Source organism: Cryptomeria japonica, chromosome 3 (assembly GCF_030272615.1).
Source record: "Cryptomeria japonica chromosome 3, Sugi_1.0, whole genome shotgun sequence".
Taxonomy (NCBI): Eukaryota; Viridiplantae; Streptophyta; class Pinopsida; order Cupressales; family Cupressaceae; genus Cryptomeria; species Cryptomeria japonica.
The window spans coordinates 369,977,675-370,001,316 of record NC_081407.1 but is presented as its reverse complement, the minus strand read 5'-3'; the positions used below and the strand labels follow the sequence as shown (position 1 = coordinate 370,001,316).

At 35.4% G+C, this 23,642-nt stretch overlaps 1 protein-coding gene across 3 annotated transcripts in view; it reads left to right on the top strand.

Annotated features, from left to right (window-relative positions):
- LOC131060475 (calcium/calmodulin-regulated receptor-like kinase 1) overlaps nt 1–23,087 on the top strand; it is a 68,317-nt gene extending 45,230 nt beyond the window's left edge. For all 3 annotated transcript variants that reach the window (XM_057993719.2, XM_057993718.2, XM_057993720.2), the window contains exons 4-9: nt 267–420; nt 8,644–8,770; nt 11,188–11,273; nt 11,414–11,485; nt 21,503–21,700; nt 22,078–23,087. In XM_057993719.2, the coding sequence (XP_057849702.2) occupies nt 267–420; nt 8,644–8,770; nt 11,188–11,273; nt 11,414–11,485; nt 21,503–21,700; nt 22,078–22,467 (1,027 nt within the window). In that variant the 3' untranslated portion in view covers nt 22,468–23,087. The remainder of the gene's footprint in view (nt 1–266; nt 421–8,643; nt 8,771–11,187; nt 11,274–11,413; nt 11,486–21,502; nt 21,701–22,077) is intronic.
- Nucleotides 23,088–23,642: the final 555 nt, after the last annotated feature.

The following is a 23,642-nucleotide window of genomic DNA, read 5'->3' as shown; positions in this document are numbered from 1 at the left end:
CACCCTACTCTACCAAATATCTGCATTTATAACCTACCAGATGCTTGTCAACCTGCAGACAACGAGACATTAGGTTGATTCTGAGTATTTGTAGCATTTTTCTCTGTATAAAAGGTTTTTTTTTTTTTTTTGAAATTTACAGATACATGTGATCTTCAGAATATAATATTAATTTTGAACTTCATATAGGTGTTTTTTTTTCATTGAGTACTTTCTCTCAGGATTTACTAAGTTCTGTATTCTCTATTTTTCTTATGAATTTCCAGGGATCTACAAAAGGCCACACATAACTTTACAACAGTTCTGGGGCAGGGGGCATTTGGCCCAGTTTACAAAGCTACAATGGCTACTGGTGAAACAGTTGCTATTAAAGTGCTCGCAACAGACTCTAAACAAGGCGAGAAAGAGTTCCAGACTGAGGTATTGATCATCCTATAAAAGACCAATAGTGTATCATGAATAAGTAATACATAATTAAGAACTCTGTAAAGCTGTTATCAGCATGCATATTGAACACTACAAGGTGATGTGTTTCCTTGCATTCCTAATACTGCTACTTTAGTACTAGTTTTTTATTAGATTTGTGTCAAGTTTACAACTAAATGGATTTATTGAACCCTTTTGAGTCTATAGAAATGACATGAGTGATATTGACAGTGTTTAACCTCTTATTTGATGGCTTCCTTGGGAATGATTTTCTTATTTGGTAAGGAGGGTTATGATTAATATTAAGATCATAAAATGATCAGATAATTTGCAAGTAGTTGGACATTTGAAAAAAGCTAGTGTCTTTTGCATTGCAGTAATAGCATTAGAATAATTTGTTTCTGTTTTCTCACCTAACCTCTAAACAATATACACCGCTTTCTGTTCATGGGGATAAAGGGCATAATTATTGCTTTGGTGGAATCATTATGACTATAATGCTAGTTTACCCCTTTTTGGATTTATATGATCAAACCAGTGGTAATGTCTGATTTTATTTCATACATTCATGGATGGGGTTGGCCGTTTTAGTTTACTATCACTTTTGTACAAATCTAGGTAATTTATAACCATGAAGCAAAGTGTTAAATCATAGAGCACAAAACATTATGTGAAAACTGTGTTTAACATGAAGAGGCCTGCATCTCAGTTTGAGTGGGCATGAAAATTATAAGATTTGGCATTATCATTTGTTTTAGGTTTCACAATTTGATTTCTTCAATTCACACCTCTCTGTTTAAGATGAATCTATTGGACATAGACAAATGGGAAAATCATATATCTGGACTTTGAAAGAAGCCTTAACTATGAGAAACATTTATGATGTATGTCTAATTTAAAGAAATATGCTGGCTATTCCTTGATCTTTTTCTTTCTATATAAATTTTTGTTTATGCAATAAAATACTGCTATCCAATTGGGTTCACTTCTCAATGGTCCTTGACTTAACAAGATTTATTCTCATTTGTTTTGCTGTTGGTAGAATACAGCTCACAAAAATGTACCTTTCAGAGGAATCTTATTAAACAGTGTCATCATAAAATAGGCTATAAGTTTCGTAATTTTATTAGGAAATCCCTTAATTTTGTTTTGGAAAAGTGCATCTTATATCACTTTTCAGTTCAAATAATATAGATCAGATGATCTTTGTTGTGTTTGTCATCCAGATAGTGTAGTTCTCACGTTTAGCAAATAAATCTCGTGTAAAGTCACACAAACACAACTTAGAAATAAGGTAGTTAGATATAAATTTTGTTTATGTATTGGGATGGGTAGGTCAATAGGTAGTTTGAGATATTGCCATTTTGAGCAATGTATTAGTTATCAGCTACCTTTTTGCATTGTTTCAATAGACCAAAAAATGAGTTCAAAGTTTCAATACATATAAACTTCCAATTTCAATATAAATAAGAAATACAAATCATAAATTTTTTCTACAACTAAAGCTTAGAAAAAGTTTGCTGCCACTGTGTGGACATTGTGGAAGTGGAAGGTATAGTTGCGGTATCCTCAATAGGAGCCACAACGAGAGCCTCAGTAGGAGCCTTAAGCATAGAAACAAGTTGTGTATGTGGTGAATTTGTTCTCGATGAACTGCCAAACTGACCTTTTGAAGCATCATATGCTGCCACATTTGCTTGTTATCCCGCTCCTACTCATCAATCTGATTAGTAGTAAACAATGGATTCACATGCTTAGGTGCAGCAACCCAATCTGAAGATGGATCAATGTCATTGAGGTCAAGCACATAATGAGTATCCTGCAAAGGTTGTACTGCACGCACACAAGGTTTGCCTTATTTTCATGTAGTCAAAGGTTGTAATGCACAAACACAAGGTCACTTAAGCACCTTTGAGTCAATTTGTTGCTTTTTTCTATTGTGTGAATGGCCAAAAAAATGCTCTAATTGCGCTCACAACTGGAAGTGCACTGTAGGGCTGTGATAAAATGTGGATGGCAAGCTTTTGAAGATTAGGTGTTGCACTGAAATATTTCTACCACAAATCTGGAAGAACGTCAATTATAACTTTGTAAGATTTTTAAAATTCTAGTAAACTTAAAAGCTAAAATAAATAAACATAATTTTTTTTACTTGGTTATAGACTATGAATGCATAAAGTTGAAGAAAAGAATGCCCTCTTTTCCCTCATATAACACTGTAACTCATTGTATATGAGATCTTGAAGGTTATCATTAGGGATCAACCTCTCTGTACACATGTTGAGGAGAATGATAATCTCTGCATTTGCTTGAAATGAAGGGGGGGAGAAAAACTTGGGTTTCAAATAGTAGGCAGCAGCATGAATATGTTGAAGTTGTCAGTTCCAACTTCGATCAATAATGCATCGTATCGGTTTTATATTTGGTTCTATTCAACCCATACAAATGTTGAATTGCTTATTTGACCTTTCAGTGGCTTTGTATAGATACTCCATGAGGTTTGTGATCCCATCCATCAACTGTAAAACCCTAACTAAAGGTTTTGACACCTAAAACAAGAGAGTGAATGAAAAGGAAATTAGAAAATTAAAGTAAATCAGATTTTTTTTAAAAAATGACCAGCAAATCAAAGATTAAAGTATTACAAAAACAACTTGTAACATTGCCAATCATTTTTGTTTGAAAACTTACCTTGATGATCTCATTTATGGTCTTGAAAAATGTATCATAAAAGTGGTCTTCACAATTCTCTTTGCTTCAACCTCCTTATAGTAAGGACCTTCAGATCGCCTTTCTCTCACAAACATGTGTTTAAGGTTGGGCAATGCAGTTTCTATACTCTAAAAGGTAAGTAAGTTAGCGTGTGTGAATCTTAAATGCACAAACCCTTTGCCATTAGAGTGCTTTCTCATGAAATTTAGGATCCATGTGTGATTGCAGATATGTTTGGTAATATTCTCTGCATCTTCCATTGCATTCTTCACCTAACTTAATTTTCAGGTCAAGTCAATGGGTGGCACAATGTAGGGTGCCTTGCCTCTATTAGTCTGTCAACTACCACATATGCAGATGCATTGTCTATAACCATTTGGATAAAATTATCCACTACTATCTCCATCACCACCTCATTCAACAAGTTACATAAGGTGTCAACATTTTTTACTTCATTGGAGTGAAAAAGACCAACTATCATTTTGAAGTCACTAAAAAGTTAATGAGTGCCCTATTCTTGGCATTTGTCCACCTATCAGATAAAAAAATACACCACATTGGTTTATCAAACCTATTTTTGTTCCTTTACTAGCTTATATATGTTTTGGACCTCATTGTCCAATAATGGGCCATCAGTTTTCATGGGGTTTTGAACACCTTACTTGCCACAGTCTATGCTGTAACCAGCTCCTACCAATAAGGACTTGAAGCAACACTACTGTAGTACCAAAATTCGACACATGCTAACTTCACCACATGGTGCAACTCCCTATTTCATGCAGTACCTTCCAATGAAGATTGTGGATTAGGAATGTTATGAGGAACAAAACAACTGAAATTGTGGCTGCCCACACTGCCTAATCTTCATATTTGTGGCCCAATGGAAAAAGAGCTCCTCATATCTAACCCAATGTTTGTCCCTGTAGGATTGTGAAATGTGGGTGAGGCTCCCATTGCCTTTGTTGCCCTCTTTTTTTCTATTTTTTTTTATTCAAACGCTGTAAAAGAGCTCTCGCCTCATTTTAAACCTTAAGAGTTGTTAGAGTACATTGTGTAATATCCTATGTTACCTTGAGTTTTTGGTATGGGGGGACAGGGAAATGGGTTTCTGGGATGGTTTTTCTTTTGCCATTTTAGTGGATGGAGGGGACAGCAGAGGGGACGACTATATAAAAAATAGGGAAAATTTAAAATATATAGGGAAATTTCAAATTTCAAATATATTCATATGATAACATTACATTGATAAACAAGAGTTGAAATTCATAAATTCACATAAATGATGTAACTTAATACCATGTAACTATACTTAATTCAAATTGCTTTCAAATTTTCAATTTCATATATTCATAAATATAATTCATCGAATCTGAAATCAATAATCACTGTCAATATGGATTGTTTTAGGTGGACCAGTGGGATCAAGCTGCAAGTCAGCTGCAGCAAGTTGCATGGATACCTTTGGTGATGCTGCAAGTTCACTTGCGTACATTTGCTAGTGATTTAAAGTGCTGCAAGTGCACTTGCAGAAATAGCCACAAGCATTGCAGTCTGGAACAAGTTCACTTTTAGCAACATGGAGAGTGCTATGTTTCACTCCAACAATCAGTTGACTATTTTCTAGTGATGTTGTTGCTCTAGTTTAGTCTGTTAAAACACTCAACAATCTGAATTGCTTTGATTGGGGTGATTTTATTGCTTGCAACTGTAGTTTGTTTTAAAATTGCATTGAAATTTTGGGGGACGACCGGCCATCCCCAGGACAGTCGAGGGACATCTGAGGCCTCTCCGACCATCTCCGGGACAGACAACTGACCCCCATGGGTTTCGATGCCGTACCCACCTAAAGGAAACGTCCCCACATTTTTTTGCTAGTCCAGAAACATGGAGGAAACATCCCTCGTCGTCCCCTTGTCCCCGAAACTCCATGGATTCACTTGGAAATGCATCCCTGGGAACTTGTGATAGTGTCAAACAATGATTTCATGTTTGTTTTTCTTACTTAAAGTCAAATGGAGCACAAAAGTAGAGGATGCATAAAAGATGAAATCCTCCTTTGACTATTACTAGTGAAGTGTTGAAATAACATTTATTAATTAAACAAAAACTTAAAAAAATCAAAGACAAGAAAACTACGTTCAAGTTTTTGATTACCATTAATAAGCATTGAACTTTTAACATCTAAACCTAAGTTATTGGTTTTGGTATGGATCCTAGTTTGGGTTTGTGGATCCAGTTTGTGTGTTTGGCTAAAAGTTTTTTGGGGTTTGGGTACATACCAGTGTTCCACGGAGTTTCTTGAATAGAGGACGGGTTTCAGGGACAGGGCGACCAAGGGCCTAAATTTGGGGACAGCGGTGTAGTGGTGGTGGGGGGTGGTGCTGATATAGAAAATAGAGGTGAATTGAAATCTTCAAGGCAAAATCTGCAATATAACATCTCTGAGTTGCCCATGAAAGGCCAACTAGTTTTCACGAAGTTAAAGGTTGCGATCAATATGTAATGGCATTTGACATATAGCAAGCGACCCAACAGTGCCCTTGTCAGAGGTGGTGGAAGTGGTGGTGCTGTGGGGGTACGTTTCCCCAAGTCCCCAAGTCTTGGAAACGTCCCCCTACAAGAGAGGTGGGTTTTTTGGGGGAGACGTGTCTCCGTGGAACACTAATGCATACATACATACATATATATATGTATGTATGTATGCATGTGTGTGTGTGTGTATGTATGTATGCATGCATGTCTGTGTGTGTGTGTGTGTGTGTGTGTGTGTGTGTATATATATATATATAGAGAGAGAGAGAGAGAGAGAGAGAGAGAGAGAGAGAGAGAGAGAGAGAGAGAGAGAGAGTCATATAAACAACTAAGCCACAATAAACTTGAGTGTCATTCAAAATATGCATGATAAATATTCATTCTTCAAACTTCAAACTTTAAGTTCAATATGAAAAATAATAATATCAAGTTCAATGATTAGTTTTAACTTATAAACTTTTAATCATCAAATGGATTTTCTAAATTATCTATATCATTATCATCATCGACATTAGATGATGTATGAACATTAGATGAAAGAGTGTTGGACTTGTTGGATTTCAGACTCAAATGCTATATGGTGGGAAGTGGAAGCATCCAAGTCAGTATGCTTTGGCTCTATATCCCACAACATCGTCTCTTCTTCCTTGTAGTCATGTTGTTTGTGTGAAAGGAAACACAAGTTGGAATGCACATATACTAAGTTCTTGGAATGATATTTTCTATTTGCAAAAGAAATGAACAAAAAAGAACTTGTTTTGGTGTTTCATGTGTTTTAAAGGTAACTTTTAGGCCGAGGAGGGCATCTAGTTAAAGTCAAACAAAAAAAAACAAAAAAAAGAAAAAACTTGTCACTGTGCATCTGGGTTCACTCTTCATTCATCCCGGGATCGTCTTGGATTCGTCTTGTGTTTGCCTTGTATTCATCTTGAGTTCGCCTTTGATTCATCTCGATTCTCGGGTTTGCCCCAAATGAACCGATTGCCAAAAACCCGAACCTTATTGGGACTTGTAGGTGAAATGAACCACTACTTGGATCCAGTTTGGCAGCAGGCAAACTCGGCTACTTAGATTTAAACATAAAACTTAAAAAAAAATTCCTCATTCTAATGATAGATCACAAGGAGTGATCTAAAGTATTGAAACAAAAACTTGCACATATTTTCATTAACTAAAAAGAATTGAAACTAAAGAGGAATTGTGATTTTCATTTTACTTTTTTTTTACCTTCAAATAAGTATGGGATGCACAAAAGCCAAATGAAAATCAGAAAGGCAGCTATATTATTATGCAAATTTGCAAATAAACATTTAAAAATAAATAAATTTTAAAGTCCTAAAAATATGAAATAATTAAAATGACCCTAAAAACTGCCGCTATAAATAATAAAACCCTAAATAATAATAACTGTTAAACAATCTTGTTAACATCAAATAATTTTTAAACCCTACAGATAATTTGCAATCTGCATATATATAATAATATTGAATAGTTAGATTCAAAAAGCAAACAATAAACATAAGATTTCAGATTTATCATTTAGCGATGAAATTATAAATGCTAAAATCAAAGTACGAATTTCAAAATTTGTGAAATCTTTACCTAGATGACTGGATTAATGCTTTGAATATTTAATTACTGAAGATGATTGAAGTCTTTCGTTTCCTCTTTCTCTTGCTCAATGCAATGATAAAGTGTTGATGGTGATTTGAATCGAGGGCTAGAAAGTATATTTATAGTTTTTTGAGAATTTGGCGTGTGGGCGGGTCCATTAACATTTTAAGGATTAGGACTAGTGAACTGAATTTAAAAAAAAAAATGCTTTTAAAAAACCTATGACTTTTTGCATGTGCAGGCTGTGGGGACATTCCGAAGTTTCTGAGACTTTTGAGGGACTTCCTGGAGTTTCCATGACATCCTAGGGACTTCCAAGAGCCCCCTGAAGATCCTCAATAGGAGGAACTTCTTGGCACTGTCAACTTTATCAGGAGAATGACTGGGGGATATTTCCCCTTTGGTGATGGTGGCGGGGGGTGTTTTATCCCTATTCTCATCCTCTCACTGTTTTGGAAATGCCTTGCTTTTTTGTCAGGGATGGGATCAGGCGGGGACACATCCTTGTGAAATATAGAAATTATATTTAAATCACTAAAGACACAAACATAATATACCAAGATAAATATTATAAAATAAAGTAAAATCAAAATGTATATAATAAATATTTTTAAAGTTATGTTCCACCTACTGTCTGGTATCTCTCCAATCTTTTCTTCTTCATAGACATAGGGCATTCTATTCGTATTAGTTGCTGTCAAATAACTTCCTAGTGCTGGCTGGTGAATGGAGTGAGTGAGATTTCTGCATCATACATGACTCTTGATTGAATGGGTAGTGCTGGGGATGGAAGAGATTTTTGCATCACATAGGAGCCCTAACGTTCACTGGAAATCACTCTATGAGCCAGTGAAGCTGATACCTCAACATACACTTAGATGTATAAATAATTGAGAATATTTATATTTTTATAATTGCCATATCTATACATGGGAATCTTCAAAATGCACTGTATCCATATCTGATGCCGTATTCATTTCCATGCAACTCTGGTTTTACTTCTCACTAATTCTATCCAGCATTTACTTATCAGATGTAAACTTACTTAATCGGCATTCTAATATTCCTTAAAATAAAACATTCTTAGGGTAACATCTTATATATTGTCATTCTTAGTTAAAATACATGCCATATTTCTTTGCTGAGGTTCAGGTTTAACATGTTCCGTTTGGACTGAAATTTGAGTCACCTTGTAATCAATATATGAGATTATAACCTACTATATATTTCATAATGCAAAATTAGGAAATGAATGTCCATTCCTTTTTCACATTCTCTTCCCAATTCTTTCACTTGCAGTACACTCAATATGTATTTTAATCCTTTATAGGCTGAAAGCTATCTATTAGTTTGCTGCAGGTTTTGCTACTTGGAAGGTTACATCACAGAAATCTTGTGAATTTGGTAGGATATTGTGTTGATAAGGGGCACCGCATGTTAGTTTATGAGTTCATGAGTAATGGGAGTCTTGCAAGACATCTCTATGGTAAGATAAGCTATCCTGCTTACCTTTTTTAGTTTATTAAATATAAAATCTGACAGAAGAATCTGTGATTGTCTGGATTTCTCAAGGATTAAGTGCTCATAATTTGCCTTATATTGTATCAGCATTTTGTTATGACAAGATTTCTTTTATTGTTTGAAACTTCTATGGCCTTAGACCAAAAATCATGTTTTAAAATTGTTTTTCTTTCAAATTTCTTAGATCTAAAAGGGTCACCCAAAACAAGTTTAAGAGTATTAAACAATTTCAATAACTTAAACTTGCTTAGTTATTTTGAACTTGAACTGTGAGGATGACAATGTTTCTATATTTTGTAATCAAAGAAAACTTGTCTTACCACCTAAGCTAAGTTTCTATGATTCTCTGTATATTTAAGATTTGCTTTTATTAGAAATAAATTTAGAGACTATATTACAGAAAGTAAGAAAAGGCACCTGCACCTTGAGAATGCAAGGGCAGCACTTGCATACTGCTTCACTTCACAAATTGCTGCCAATGCACAGATCTGTGGGCTGATTTGATACTAATTATTGTGATTTTTTTAATCTACCATTCAACATTTGTCTCTGTTGAATGAGCACGTGCCACAACACATAATGGTAGTGAAAACATCAAAACACTTAAAGAACACAATATACAAAAATAGAATCTTTTGTTGTTATTTTTCTATTAAAAGTCTTCATGGTATGCTATACAACACCCAGGCCCAAACTATTATGGAAATCCATCCCGAATCGAATGCATCCAATTGATCTATTATCTATACACCATAATCTGTTGAGTAGGTGTGATGATTGGGAACAATTACTGTTGGGAAACACTTTACTCAACAAAAAATTAAAGCAACTTATAATTACACCATCATTGGGTGACATGAGACATTTATTCCCTTGCTTTTTCTTTCACTCATTAACTAAAGCCATTATCCTTGACAAATGCTGGGCTATGAAATGGGAGGTGAAGGTTTGGGAAGGAGGTTGCGATACTTAAACTCTTCACATGTAATCCCACAACTCCTTTGCTGGGAGTATTTTGGTCACTGCCAATTTCAGATCAAAATGACCCTCGGCAGTCCTCTTGTCATATTCCACCTTGATAGAATGACTCCTCCCCCTTCAATCTCTTTTCCGGCCCTTTCCAGTGGCAGACTGTAGCTATCTTCACCTCAACCTTTGCTGCTTATGTATGCACATACTCATGCATAACCATACCCTTGTGTACAAATAAGTACACATTTAAATGTGCAAAAAATATTACATGCCTGACTTCTTAGAGTGTGCATGTACATATGTCTATACATATATGCAAGTTGTTGGAAACTCTGGACCTGTTTTGAAGTTTCATGTGACTTGTACATGAGTGGTTTTATTTGTGTATGCATTCCTGCTATACAAAGTTATAACCCCTTGAATTTCACAGGATGTTTCAGTATATTTTAAATCTTAAGTGACGATTATAGGACATATATGTATTCTAGTACTTTGTTGTTGGCCCATAAGTGATGCAGGCAGGCTGACAATATCATTGCAGAGTAATAGAAAACAAGCCACATTGCAGGGTAATATGGAACAAGCCACATAGCAAGCGATTTATATATTAGAAATGAGAGCATTATAAATGAGAAATGGGAGCATGCTACCCATCAAATATGTGGAAGAATACATTGATTTGATTGAATAACCTTATTTATAATTACTTTATAACTATGTTATGATAAACGAGAAATGTGAAATGTGATGGCAATGACAATGCAAATAGAAACAGAATTTGATAATTTTCATCTGTTTTTAATGGCAAGCTGTGTCATTCCATTGCGTTTCTGGTAACAGAGCTTCATACTCATACATAAAGTAGGAGGCCTTTTTGAACATTTCTTTTTGGGTTTTAACTTTTACATCTTAAGTCACATCTAAATAGATAGAGTGAGTACTGTTGAAACACAATGAGACTAATATCAACATAAGTTTTTGTATGTTGCTGATAAACATCCTCATAGGGTTGTAGCAATTTACTGAAGACTCAATCATCAGTGGGTCAACAAAAACACTTCCCTACATTTCAAAATTGTGGAAATACTTCCTAAAGTAATCACGATTTCTACTTCTAGAGTTTTTCAATACATTTTCTTGTGTGAGATGATTTATTTTACAGAGATTATTTTTCATCGATATTGTTACTCTTGTTCTCAAAGGATTTGTTTACTGTTACACCCTGCACTCTAGTGTGGCCAAACTGATATTGTACCTTTCTGTAATGTCTTGAGTATTTACTTATCATATCATTATTTCTATATTTTTCATTTAGTGTTTGCATAAATGTGGTCTATCTGCATTTCCTATTTTCATTCTTTGCAAATTATGTTCTTGATAAAGCTTCTCTGTGTTGTGTTTCCTCTCCAGATGAGAGTGTCGAACCATTAAATTGGGAAAGGAGGGTTCGCATAGCACACGATGTGTCAAGAGGAATTGAATATCTCCATGATGGGGTGTGCTTTTGGGGTTTGATAAAGACTGTGATAGCTTGTATCTGTTTCTTTTCTTTGAACAATTGGGGTCTGTGTAAATGTTTTTATGAAATACAAATGGTAGTATATTTCCATTGATTGCATAATTGTTCTTTTTACAGGCCGTGCCTTCAGTGGTTCATCGGGACATAAAGTCTGCCAACATATTGTTAGACAATTCTATGAGAGCCCGGGTATGATTGCTTTTTTCTTTGTTTACTTGTGATTCAGTTTATATTCATAAAGTTTACAAAAGAAATAAAGAATGGTGTGAAACTTTCAGAAATCACTGAAAAGATGAATTTCAAGTGTTACATATATTTGTGAGGGAATTGCAAATTGTTTTATTGCCTGGCATTTTCCAATTATTTAGGTAAACATAATTGGAAGGAGTGTAAGATTTCACATATACTACAGGCAGGAACTTTACATTTCCATCTCTAGACAACAAATGTGCATATTTTAAATCTTATCAAATTTTTCAAGAATAAGGAAAACCGAAAATCCCAACTTTGATTTCTGTTATGGTTTATCATGCCATTTTATAAAACATTTTGATTCCTTTAGTATCTATCCCAATGATATTCAGAAAATTAAACAGAATCCAGTGCATGTACATTGTAAACATATCATTGAATAATGAGCTTGATATTTGTATTGAAAAACACAGCATGTCTTGGTTTCAGAAGGATTGAATAATTAACAACTTTTCTAAGGTTCAGAGAATCAAAATACATATGGAGGGAAAATTCCTAAGTTGTGTGATGTCTTGCACTTTAACTGTTTCTTTTAGTTTAGATTGTGAGATTAATAACATGGGGTCTATAATTGAATAGACAATAGAACTCCACAATCAAAATAGAGAACTCTAATATGTAATGGTATTGAGAGACACCAAAAGAAAAATATTACTATTTAAAATGAAATGAATTGATACAAAACTATTTCGAGTAATTGAAAAGGTAGGAGGGAGGCATTGCTTCTATTTATACGCCTTAAGAAATGACACAAGGGTGGGCTGATCCATTAAGGTTCTAACCTTGGTACATATAAATGCAAGTTTCACATGCAAGGTATATGATTAGAAATGCATACTACAAATAACCCATTGGTATATGACAAGTATTAGTAACTCAAAGGGACCACACGTGAAAATCATTGATAGAAGATTATTTATTATTCACATGACCAAATATATCCCATCATGTATGCCAAAGTGATGATCACGATGTGAGATTATTTATTGTTCCTCTGACCAATGATATTTGGTCATATTGATAGATTATATACATCTTCTGTGTGTTTTTTGTTGTATACTTCTTACCTTCCAGTGATAGGTGAATAAAGTTTCTTTTTAAGTGTGATACAGAAATTATGTATGGTATCACACCTGATCAAGCCGTGCTCAGTTGCTCCATGGTGTTAAGATAGTCATAGATCTAAATATTCTTGTGGATGTGAAGGCATGATAAGTCTAGGTATTGCTGTAGCAAGGCAGAGGCCTACTGAACGATCTGGACAACAAAGTCTTGTTTTAAAAAACATTGTTTTGATTATATTTGTAGCTAAAATAGCTTACTAGCAGATAACTGTTTGCAAATTTTTTCCATGGGATGGTCAAGACTCAAGATATCAGGCTGAGAAGTTATGAACATCCTAAATATCTTTTGATTGCAGTGAGCAATGGATGGACTTTTTCAGAGACTATTCTTGCATTTTGTTTGGTTTTCATCACCAAATTGGAAAGGTATCAAGTAAAGAAGTTCCATGGCATCAAGGTTCTACTGAATGGTGGAAAATTCTGCTTCCTAACCACCTTCAGCTTAAGCATTGTGTAGCTCATCTGAGAGATTTTTTATGACTATTTATTGGCAGAAAATGGAGGTTTGATAACCAAGATGTGAGCATTTTAAGTCTTCATGAGTAGAAAAAGCTCCAAATTTTGATAAATCTTTCTTAAAAATGTCTCCATTGACTTTTTAAGAGTTGGATTTGGAAATTCATTACAACCTCTTCTCAGTTCTGGCACTATCTTTTAGATTACATGAAAAACAATTGTTTCACATGAGCTGCAAGTGCTGAATACTTCAAATTTCACATGCATTTGCTACATTCTCATTGTTGGCACTTTATTTGTGAGTTTTTCAATTTTATTTTGTAGCTTGGATCTTGTTGATTGTAAAAATTTCTTTGCTACCTTTATTAAAGAACAGCAGTAGAGTTGGTTAACGTTATTGTATTCAATGATGCTAGGGTTAATTTCAAAACTGCATCTCATCTGCTTTGTTGAAAACTTACACCTTCATTAGCAAATTCCTTTTAATTACATGCAGTGAGTCTGTGAGTTGGCCACGCCTCTCATGCTGTAGACATGATGTCTCCAGTTCAATCCTCACCCTCCACATTGTGAACTGAAGTTGTCACCTTCAAACTTTAGGAGGTCATAAGAAAGTCCAGATGTCAAATTTTGGAACCAGAGTTCTCCTCTTATAATTTTTTAAAGCCTAAATTGGTGCAAATAATACTTTTGCTTCAATCATTGCCATGTCTTGTACCTGATATACCCACTATTTTTATTGGACTTGGTTTTTTGAGCCCTTCCTCATAAGGTCATTTGTTTTGGGGGATTTTGTCAATTGATTCGTTTTTAGCCTTTAATCATGACTTCTGTTGCACCTTCAATACAACCTAAAGGTAATGAAATTTCATCAAGTATGTCATATTAACCCATCAATAAAACTTAAAAGGAGAAAATAAATTGGGTGGAGTGGGAAAATGAGGCTTTTGGGATCCTTCTCAAATGTGGTTTCATAATCAAATTTTGGAATAATTGAAGGATGCGTGAGACATTCAAGAAGCTCTACACTAAGCCAGATGAAACTTGTGCTTTTGAAGAATATCAAGCTTTGGTACATGATTATTATACTCCCAATAATTGTTTCATTGAAAAAGAAAAATCTATTCAAACATGCAAACCCTTGATCAATTGGTCAATACCTTTAACCATGCTGTATTATAGAAGCAAGCAAACTCCTTTGTGTGTTATGACTCATACAGCGATTCATTGGGACCATTCTAGGTGCACTCTCAAATGTCGTCAATCTTTCCCGTGGTGATTGATGGTGCTTTTATTTTCTTAAGAATTTGAATAAGAATTCTGAATAGTCTCCCTTGTGTTTATAACAACGTAAATCTGCTGGAACATTTAATGCATTGAATCCCCCTTATTTTCTCCTTATGGTAGACATTGATACAATCAAATTTGTTAAGGAAAGGAAAGGTGGAATATGATTCAATTGTATGGTAGTTGATTTTATAACAACTACAAGAATATACCTCAATGTTAGATCTTGAATTTTGCTAAACACTACATGGAGTAATAGAAAAAATTAAAAAAGAGAATGATTACATAGCAGGGAAATTAGACAGAATTATGCTCTTAGTGCAATGGATTTCACCATCCAGGAAACTAGCAGCCAAAGTGACAGCACATTTTCAAACCATTGGTACTCTCAGTGGACTTCATAGGCAAGGTTCAAACGCAAAAGTAGCTTCTATTTAGATTTTAGTGGATAAAAAGTCGGGCAATGGTGGAAAGGAGCAGCTCACATCCATGGACACAACATGCACAAATTCATGGGTAAACTGCAAAATATGAATATACCATCTAAACTAGTGGAGCAAGCAGGAATTTGGCAATATCTTTCACCAATCAGCTATCACAAAATGCAAACTAGGAAAAGCCTAAATATGATAAGTGGGATTCTCCAGTGAAGAAGCAATTTTGGAGTAAACTCTCATCCAACAATTGGCCGGCCACTCATCAAATAAAAGAATAACAGTATTGGAGACAAAGACCAAGGAACCAGTTGGTGAGATAGGCAGATCAAATACAATGTTCTTCCTTAAATCTGGCAAACTAATTGAAAGAGAAGATGGAAATACTAGAGGCACATCATCTGATACTGTGTCATATGCTATAGACTTCTTTTGGAATATCTGGACTGAAGCATACACAACAGTGAGGAGGCAAAGTGTGTAACAACAAATATTACAGAATATTCCCGACTCTAGCAAAGGATTAAGAGGAGAGTATCCTCAGATCAGCCACATGGAAAGAGATTAAATACATAGTATTCTCATTCCATCTGGATAAAGCAACAGTTTCAGATGGTTCTCCAGCCCTCATTTGGAAGCTGATCAAGGATGAGCTAGTGGTTGTTATTGAAGAATATGGAAAGTATAGAAAAACATTATGGCAACTGAATGCACAGAACTTGTGCTTCTTCCTGAAGTTTTTCTGTTTAGAACAAATGAATCACTATGGTTCAAAAGCTTTATGCAATATGATTTAAACAATTGTCACAATGCTGATTGCTTTGAGGGAAAAGCCATTGTTTGAAAAATAAATCTTTGGTACTCAAGATGAAAATAACTAAGAACATCATGGCAGTTCATTAAACCATTCACCCCTATGAAATACATAAGTGAATGGTGATAATGATTAAATTGGATATTTCCAAAACTTTTGATAAATGCAATTAGTTTTTAGTCTTCAAGAATATTCAGGATTTTGGCTTCAATCATTAGGTAATTGAATGGATTACTAGTTTTATCATCATTCAAATTTATTCTATCTCCATTATGTAGATTCGTGACCACTTTTCACACTCCGAGAGTTTAAGGCAAGGAGACCTGCCCAACCCATATCTATTCGTCTTAGTGGATGCAATTCTATGTAAATCAATAGGAGATGCCAAAAGTAGAATTCATCTTTCTGGTTTCCCAATAAAAGAGGGGAAAGATACTTTAATGTCTACTTTGTGGATGCCACTCTACTTTTCTCAACAATAGTTCTAAAGGAAAACAACTATTTCCATCTGCTACTCAATGGCCTCAAGTCAACAACTAAATAGAAATAAATCCCATATTATGTTCCGTGACATTGCCACTTTATGGAATAAAGCAGTTCTTCACATCTTGACATTTCAGCAGCGATTATTCTCAATGAAGTACTTGGGATTTCTAGTTCTTTTAAAAAATTACAGGATTAATTGATGTTACAATAAGACAAATGAAATAAAATTCTTCCTACTGGACTAACATATTGGTTAGTTTAGTGGGAAGAATCAAATCATTATAAGAAACCATTCATTCTTTGCCCTTAGTGCATTGATTATATTGGGAATCTGGGATATATGTGGCCAACTTGTACCTAGCATAACCTTTAATTAAGTCATAAGATCATTTCAATAGCTTTGTATGGGTAGTAGGGTTGGCCTGGGTGGTTTCCATTGCATAAGTAATGTTTATGTAGTAGTAGTTGGTCGTTAGTATATTATCATGACATTTTGAATTATGTTCTTATTGAAGACTTTGGAGGTTGACTCCTTGAAGTGGCTTATTCTTATCGATCATTTGCATCTTATTTTCTATTATATTATTCTCTTGTGCATGAAATTTAATTACATTTTATTGTTCATTCTAAAGCAAATTGCAAAGTGGATGAATTTTCTTTGGTGAGGAATGGAGGGAAAATTTAAGCATTTGATGGTGCCCTGGGAAAAAGTATGTCTTGAAAAGAGGACGTTGCCAAATTTTTAGCCACAAGGCAATACGTGGAGGTTGGAGGGATATTGAAAACTAGAGAAATAGAAACTATTAATATTGTGATGATCTTTGGATCTTTTAAATTCAATAGAATTTGACTAACTTTAGTATGTCATATCTTGGAACTGAGAGCCGATAATTTACGTGTGTAACTTGGACCTTATGTTTATTGGAGTTAGAGCCTTAATGGGTTTGTCTACTCCTATCTAACTTGTTGATAGGTAAGTAAATAAAGGTCAAGGCCTCCCACCTTGTCATACTCTAGTATCTTTCATTCGTGACTAAGTATTGAGGAGACAATACTTGGTGTTTTGGAAGCCACAAATGGCTCTCCTACGATGTCGTAGTCTCCTAGAGGAGACAATACTTTGTGTTTGTAAGTAGCAAACTTCTCTTCTATGATTCCTCCTCTTTTTATAGGAATAAATAAAAAGCTTAAATAAATATAGGGGTAGTCTTTATAGGACATAGTTTTGAAGACAAATTGTAGTGTTCTTGGAAGTGACAAACTTCTTTGCTATCATGGCCCTTCCCCTTATAAGGACTATTTAAAGTTTTAGAGACCATTCTAGTGTTTTGAAGGGAAACTTGTGTTTTGAAGATGAGTAATTTAGTATCTATTAATATAGGGCCATCGTAGGAGAAAAATTTATGAGTCGTTTGGATCGTTTGGTGAAGATGGCACAAATGTATGGACGGGAGACAATTAATGAAATGGATTTTTGGGCCTCTTGATTACCTGAGTGAAGTTTTCATGGGAGAGAAGGGGCATCTAATGCTCCCTCTCATAGTACATGGGATTCATAGGAGAGAAGCTTTTGGTGTTCCAAATCCAACTTTTTCATCTGATATTCAATGTTCTTTCATAAAAGAATACTTACAATATTCATCTGTGCTTGTGGGCTCTTCAATACTTGATCCATGTAAGGAGGGAGAGGATCAGGGAGAGAAGTTTGCCAAACATTCACTTTTAAAATATTTCACTTAGTTCTCCCACATTCTTATTTATAACTTATTATAGCAATTCTTTTACTTTACTGATACCAATCCTAAAACTCTTCCATTTTTCTTTTGAACTTGGTGTACAAAATAGAGGCCTATGCTTCCCATCTCATCCTACTATATTTTATTTCATCTGTCACTGAGTATTGAGGAGACAATACTTAGTGTTTTGAAAGTGAGAATCATTTCCTATGCTGCCTCTCTCTTTAGAGGGACCAGATAAGAATCAGTCCTATTCACTATTCAGACTAAGTAAATTTTCTCTCTTTAACTTTTTACTTACCTGATCCCACTTCTTAAATTTCTCCGTACTTAGTGTATACATATAGAGGTTTTGTTGAAAATAACAGAGCACTTTTTTAGATTTTTTTACCGAAAAGTGTATATATGTATCCAAAAAAAATTTCATTTGAAAATTTATTTGTTTCTCATCCATACCTGTCCCAAATTTCACATATTTATGCCAAAGAACTCAAAAGCCAATCTCATGTCAAAGGAATTACAGAAAATGGGATATGCATTTGGACAAATTCAGACAAAGAATATCAGGTCTTATATAATGAAGAGAGACTAAGGACATCTGATTTGAATTTGGGTATTGATTCTGTCAGCAGGGTGCTCTGGGTGAATTAGATTCAACTTATCCACAACGATAGAGAAATGACTCCCTACTACAACCACATCCTTGCTGAATGAGTACCCACTGGGGGCCCTGAGACTGAACTAGTCATGTTGAGCATGAGTAAAAGGAACATAAAAAATCCTCATAAGCACAAAACCCTTGTATTGCAGCATGTGAATGTGATGTCAAGGAAATGTAATGATAGTAAGCCCTGTGATCATTATGTGACAGAGGGTATAAAGTAAAACACTCACATGCCTTAAAAGATTTGTCAACATTCTCAAGCATGCATTCAATCCAAAGAAACAGGACTCGGACTCGGCAAGGCCGAATCGGACTTGGACTCGGGACTCCGGAAAGTGAAAAACTCAAGAAATTCAGAGATTTTTAAAGATTTAAAACTTGTTTCAGGCACCCTTGATTGAATACACCTTAAAGACACAATAACATCATCAAACTTGGCTCATTTGATTACATACACAAGTATACATCAATCACATAAGCATAAACACAAATTGTAGCTGAAGGAAATAACAAACATAGATATATAAATATTGTCAAATGTGTACAATATTACAAAACTCATGGAATAAAAAATCCATGTCATCATATGATCATCATCAAATGTTTCATACAAATACCGAAGGTAAATACAACTACAAGCCTATGGCTCACAGGAGCCAGCATGGCTGCACCCTCCGGCCCCGGGCCCCTGCGAAGGCGTCTAAGGTAGGTCCTGGATGATTCGATAGCCATAGCCGCTCCCCGTGACACCATGCCATGCTCACCAACATCAGGAGCATCCGTGTCACTATCTACCTCTGAATCTCCTATCTGTGCTCGTGCTCTTCGCTCCTCCTCTGCCATGGCTACAGTCTTAGGCTCTATATCTACCTGGTCGATCCAATCAGTGTCAGACTCGGAGGTTAAATTTTCCCTACTTCTATCGACGTAGTTTCCCCCCATATTTTTCGAGGGGGGTTTGGGGGCAGCGCCCCTTGCTCGCTCCCTGTCGCGATACAGGGCGGGGTCGAGGGGCAGCGCCCCGCGAGGCCAAAAAAACTTATTATTTAATAAAGGCGTTGGGTGTTATTTTTCTATTGGCTGACATGTTGTAACTCTAATTTTTCTCATTCTCAGGCAAAGGTTGTAGTGAACAAAGACGAGACCATTCATTTTAAAAAAACTTTTTAAAATGTTTTTTTTTTGTCATTTTACGTAACCCAGCCAGTAGCCGAGTTTCAGGCACTGGACTCACCGAGTTTGGCGAGTTTTTGCCAAACTCGCCAACTCAGCGAGTCTGGCAAGTTTGCTCGCCAGACTCAGACGAGTCCGAGTCCAAGTCCTAGAGACTTGGTGAGCATGTCTCGGACTTGGACTTGCCGAGTCTGGTGATTTTCTGCCAATTTTCGTTTCTCTGATTCAATCACATCAAGAGAAATCTATCCTTGCACAGTTTGGAAGGATAAAACTGAGGAGAAGCCCTAGGCTGAAGGCAAATGCTAGAAATATAAATGATAATTTTTTGGATAAATTAAGCCTTTGAGGGTTTACAAAAGGAAGAAAACTCTGTGGGTTATCATGGCATTCAATCTACAACTCCACTCTTTGAGGAAGCTCTTTGTTCAGGACTGCAAAATGAGGTTATCAGAATTGATGAAGGAAACAATTAAGGTATGGAGATCAATGTACCTTAGGGCGGTAATGTTTCCTCTCAGTTTCATTCATACATTCCTATGGCTAGTCAGTTAAGAAGTTTCAGCCATGCACTTGTCAATTCAACTTTTCCCCTCTTTATAGGTCAAGTCATCCTTCCCCTTATCCTGAACATCCTACTAGAGTGTATAATGTCAGATTTGACTGTCCATAGCGTGTATGTCCAAAGCACTCTGCCTTAAGTAACCACAAATTTAACAGCTCCTTCATTTAGTGTGGTTCTACTTTCCCTACTCAAATTGCTTATCCAATGGGTGACCTAACCCCAGCTGCTGTATAAAGTAACAACACAGGATGGAAGTTTTAGGAGCACAAAAGCACAAGCTATGGATTGGATGGTTCCAATCTATAAAACAGCTGTGTGAGACAGATCAGCCCATCCACTTGGATTCATGCTGAACCCACACAAACCACTATCCACATTGAGAGGGCCCTATTGAAAGGTCTCCAAAACGACTTGTCCTCCAATGCCTCCTTTGTGGGCAGTCTTGTCTTGCAAGTTTACTAATTTTGTTATGTCAAAAGTTGATCTTTAGAAGGATGGAGAAAAACACTTTATATGAATGTTTGTAATTTGAGCAACTTATTTATGCTTAAATGTGTAGATTGCAGAGTAGGTGGTTCAAAGTTCTAGGAACAGAGGTGTTTTCTGTTGCACTTGCAGGCTTATTTGTTGCCATGATTCTTAGTTCTGTATAACAGGTGTATTGAAAAAATTGAGCAGGCCAATATTTTGGTTTATAATGGCCTGCTTAACTTATCCTTATATCAACAAATTGAATAAAAATTTGAAGTAGTGATCTCCACTTTGCATATTCAGTTGGGAAATTATGTATCTTGTAAAATTATTTAACTATATCAGCATGGAGACTTTGATTATTCTTATTTCATTTGCTGCATGGTGTACCTACACTAGCCGTTGAGAACAAGCATTTCGAATTCTGACATATTCAACTCTCCTTGGTAACCTATGCCAAAATTGGAATCTGACAAGTGGTGCATGTTCTGTCTTATCGTCATTTACATTGGAGGTCTTAGTATATAGTGGTGTATTGATCCACCCTTGGCTCAAGCTAATCTTTTTTTATATCCAAAGACAAATTGTTAATGGTTTGGATTTACATTTAGAACCATGATATTGTTGCTATTTGTTTCCAAATCACGCTTTTATCGATAGAATTTTGTGTATCTAATCTTATTATTTACAACCATGATTCATGCAACTTTGAGGAATCTAAGACCTTTCTACTTTTCCAATCAGGTTGCAGATTTTGGGCTTTCAAGGGAGGAAAATGGACATGTATCGGATATTAAAGGAACATATGGATATCTAGATCCTGAGTATGTATCAACAAAAACATTTACAAAGAAGAGTGATGTGTATAGCTTTGGTGTTTTACTTTTTGAACTCATCTCTGGAAGGAATCCACAACAAGGACTGATGGAATATGTTGAGCTTGTAAGCTACAACTTTTATTTCTTTTCTTTCACACTGCTTTCCTTTTGTGTGCAGTTAAGTTGCTTAAATGAACGTTCGTAGATTTCTTGTGTTGGATAACTGGACATTTCATTTTGGAGCTAGTATTCTTTAGATGCACTAGTTTTACATTGAGGCAAATAATGTGTTCGATTTAATTATCAAATGGCATACTTTGTAAACTTGCATGCCTCAAGGGTTATTTATTTTACCATGTAGATATCAAGAAATCCCCTTTGTTGCTTGCATTCTTGTTGCCTTGGTTATATTTTGGTTGATTATGAGGATTTCAAGTTTTATTTAGTTTCCTAATATTTTTTCATTTTCTCTGACAAATTGAAATTCTTTGTGTGAAAAAGGCCGCATTGAGTGCAGATGAAAGATCTGGGTGGGAGGAAATCTTGGATTCACGGCTTAATGGAAAATATAATCTAGATGAAGTCACTGCAATGGCAAACCTTGCATACAAGTGCATTCAAACAACTGCAAGGAGGCGGCCAGTCATGAGAGATGTGGCGCAGGTTATTTCAAGAACAGGAAAGAAGAAGCGCATTAATAGGCATGAAAAGAGACCCTCATCTATTACAGGGGATGAAAACTCTGAAGCTGAGCAGATTGAGCCTCCAAAATTTGATTTAAAGAGTATAATTGTTACTAATGGTGAAATTTTGGAAGCCGAGGAGCAAAAAAATCCTCCAAATTTTGAGTTGAATGTGATGCCCAGTAATACAGAGAGATCAGAAAACTAATGCTGAAACTTTGGCAGGTGAAAATGACAGCTGTTCAGGATGTGCTTATATGTTCGCTAGTTTTCATTTGTTATGCATGTATTGCCAAGAGCTCCCTTCCAAATTTGATACCTTCAGGTGACGATGATAGTTGTTGCGGATGTTCTGATATGTTTCCTAGTATTCATGAGATACATGAATTTCTAGGAGCTCCTTGTACATATTTGGTACCTGCAAAATAATCAGTGATGTTTTCAATCTCTGTAAACAAATTTTGTAATTGGGTTGACGATTCAAATCATAGGAAAATGTTTGGGAAAAAAATTTGCAGTCAAGAGAAGGTGCAGCAAACATTTTTCACAAACATTCTTCTTTTAAGAAAAACATTGAATTTCATTTGTCATTGTATTTTGGGGCTCAATCAGATATCCTCTATTCTCCTTTGGTTTATCGCTATGGCGCTCCAAACTTCTTTATGTACGCTATATTGCTGTTCATGTAATATAGTCTCACTTATTCTGAAAACAAGATGCAGAAAATAAAGTGACTTTTCTGCATCAATGTAAAATGGTTATGCAGCATGTATTAGTCCTTATTGTACGGAAAATTACAGGATGGTAATCCATTCTTTCTGTGATCCATTTACATGTATACTTTGTGAAGTCTTTATTCTAAGTATCACAATACTTAATTGTTAATATAAGAATTAATGGACTTCATTTCTGGGAAAAAGTATACATGGCTACCTACATGTGGCCTAGCTGGGTTAAAGTATGTAGGCGAACCTGAAATCATGTCTCTAATTTCACAGATGCCACATCCAAGCTGTTACTAAAAATGGATGTTTGCTATGGCAGAATGTGGATTCTCTCTGTGCAGCAGCAATACTTTCTAAATTTTTTGCTTCTATTGATCTCCGTCAGTAATTCATGTGGAATTCAAATATGTGATTATTTTGAAATCTCTAAATGCAATGACTGGGCATTTAGGTGGTTCTTTTGTTGCTCAGAGACACATCATCGGCCACGAATTGGCATACTCGATCCATCTTACAATGGGGATGATATAGACCATCAAGATTTGGGCATATATGGTGGTTATTTTGTTGCATAGAGACACTAATTGCCAAGAATTGACACACTTGATATATCTTGCATTGGAATGATATAGACAATCAATATTTTGCCCATTTCGCT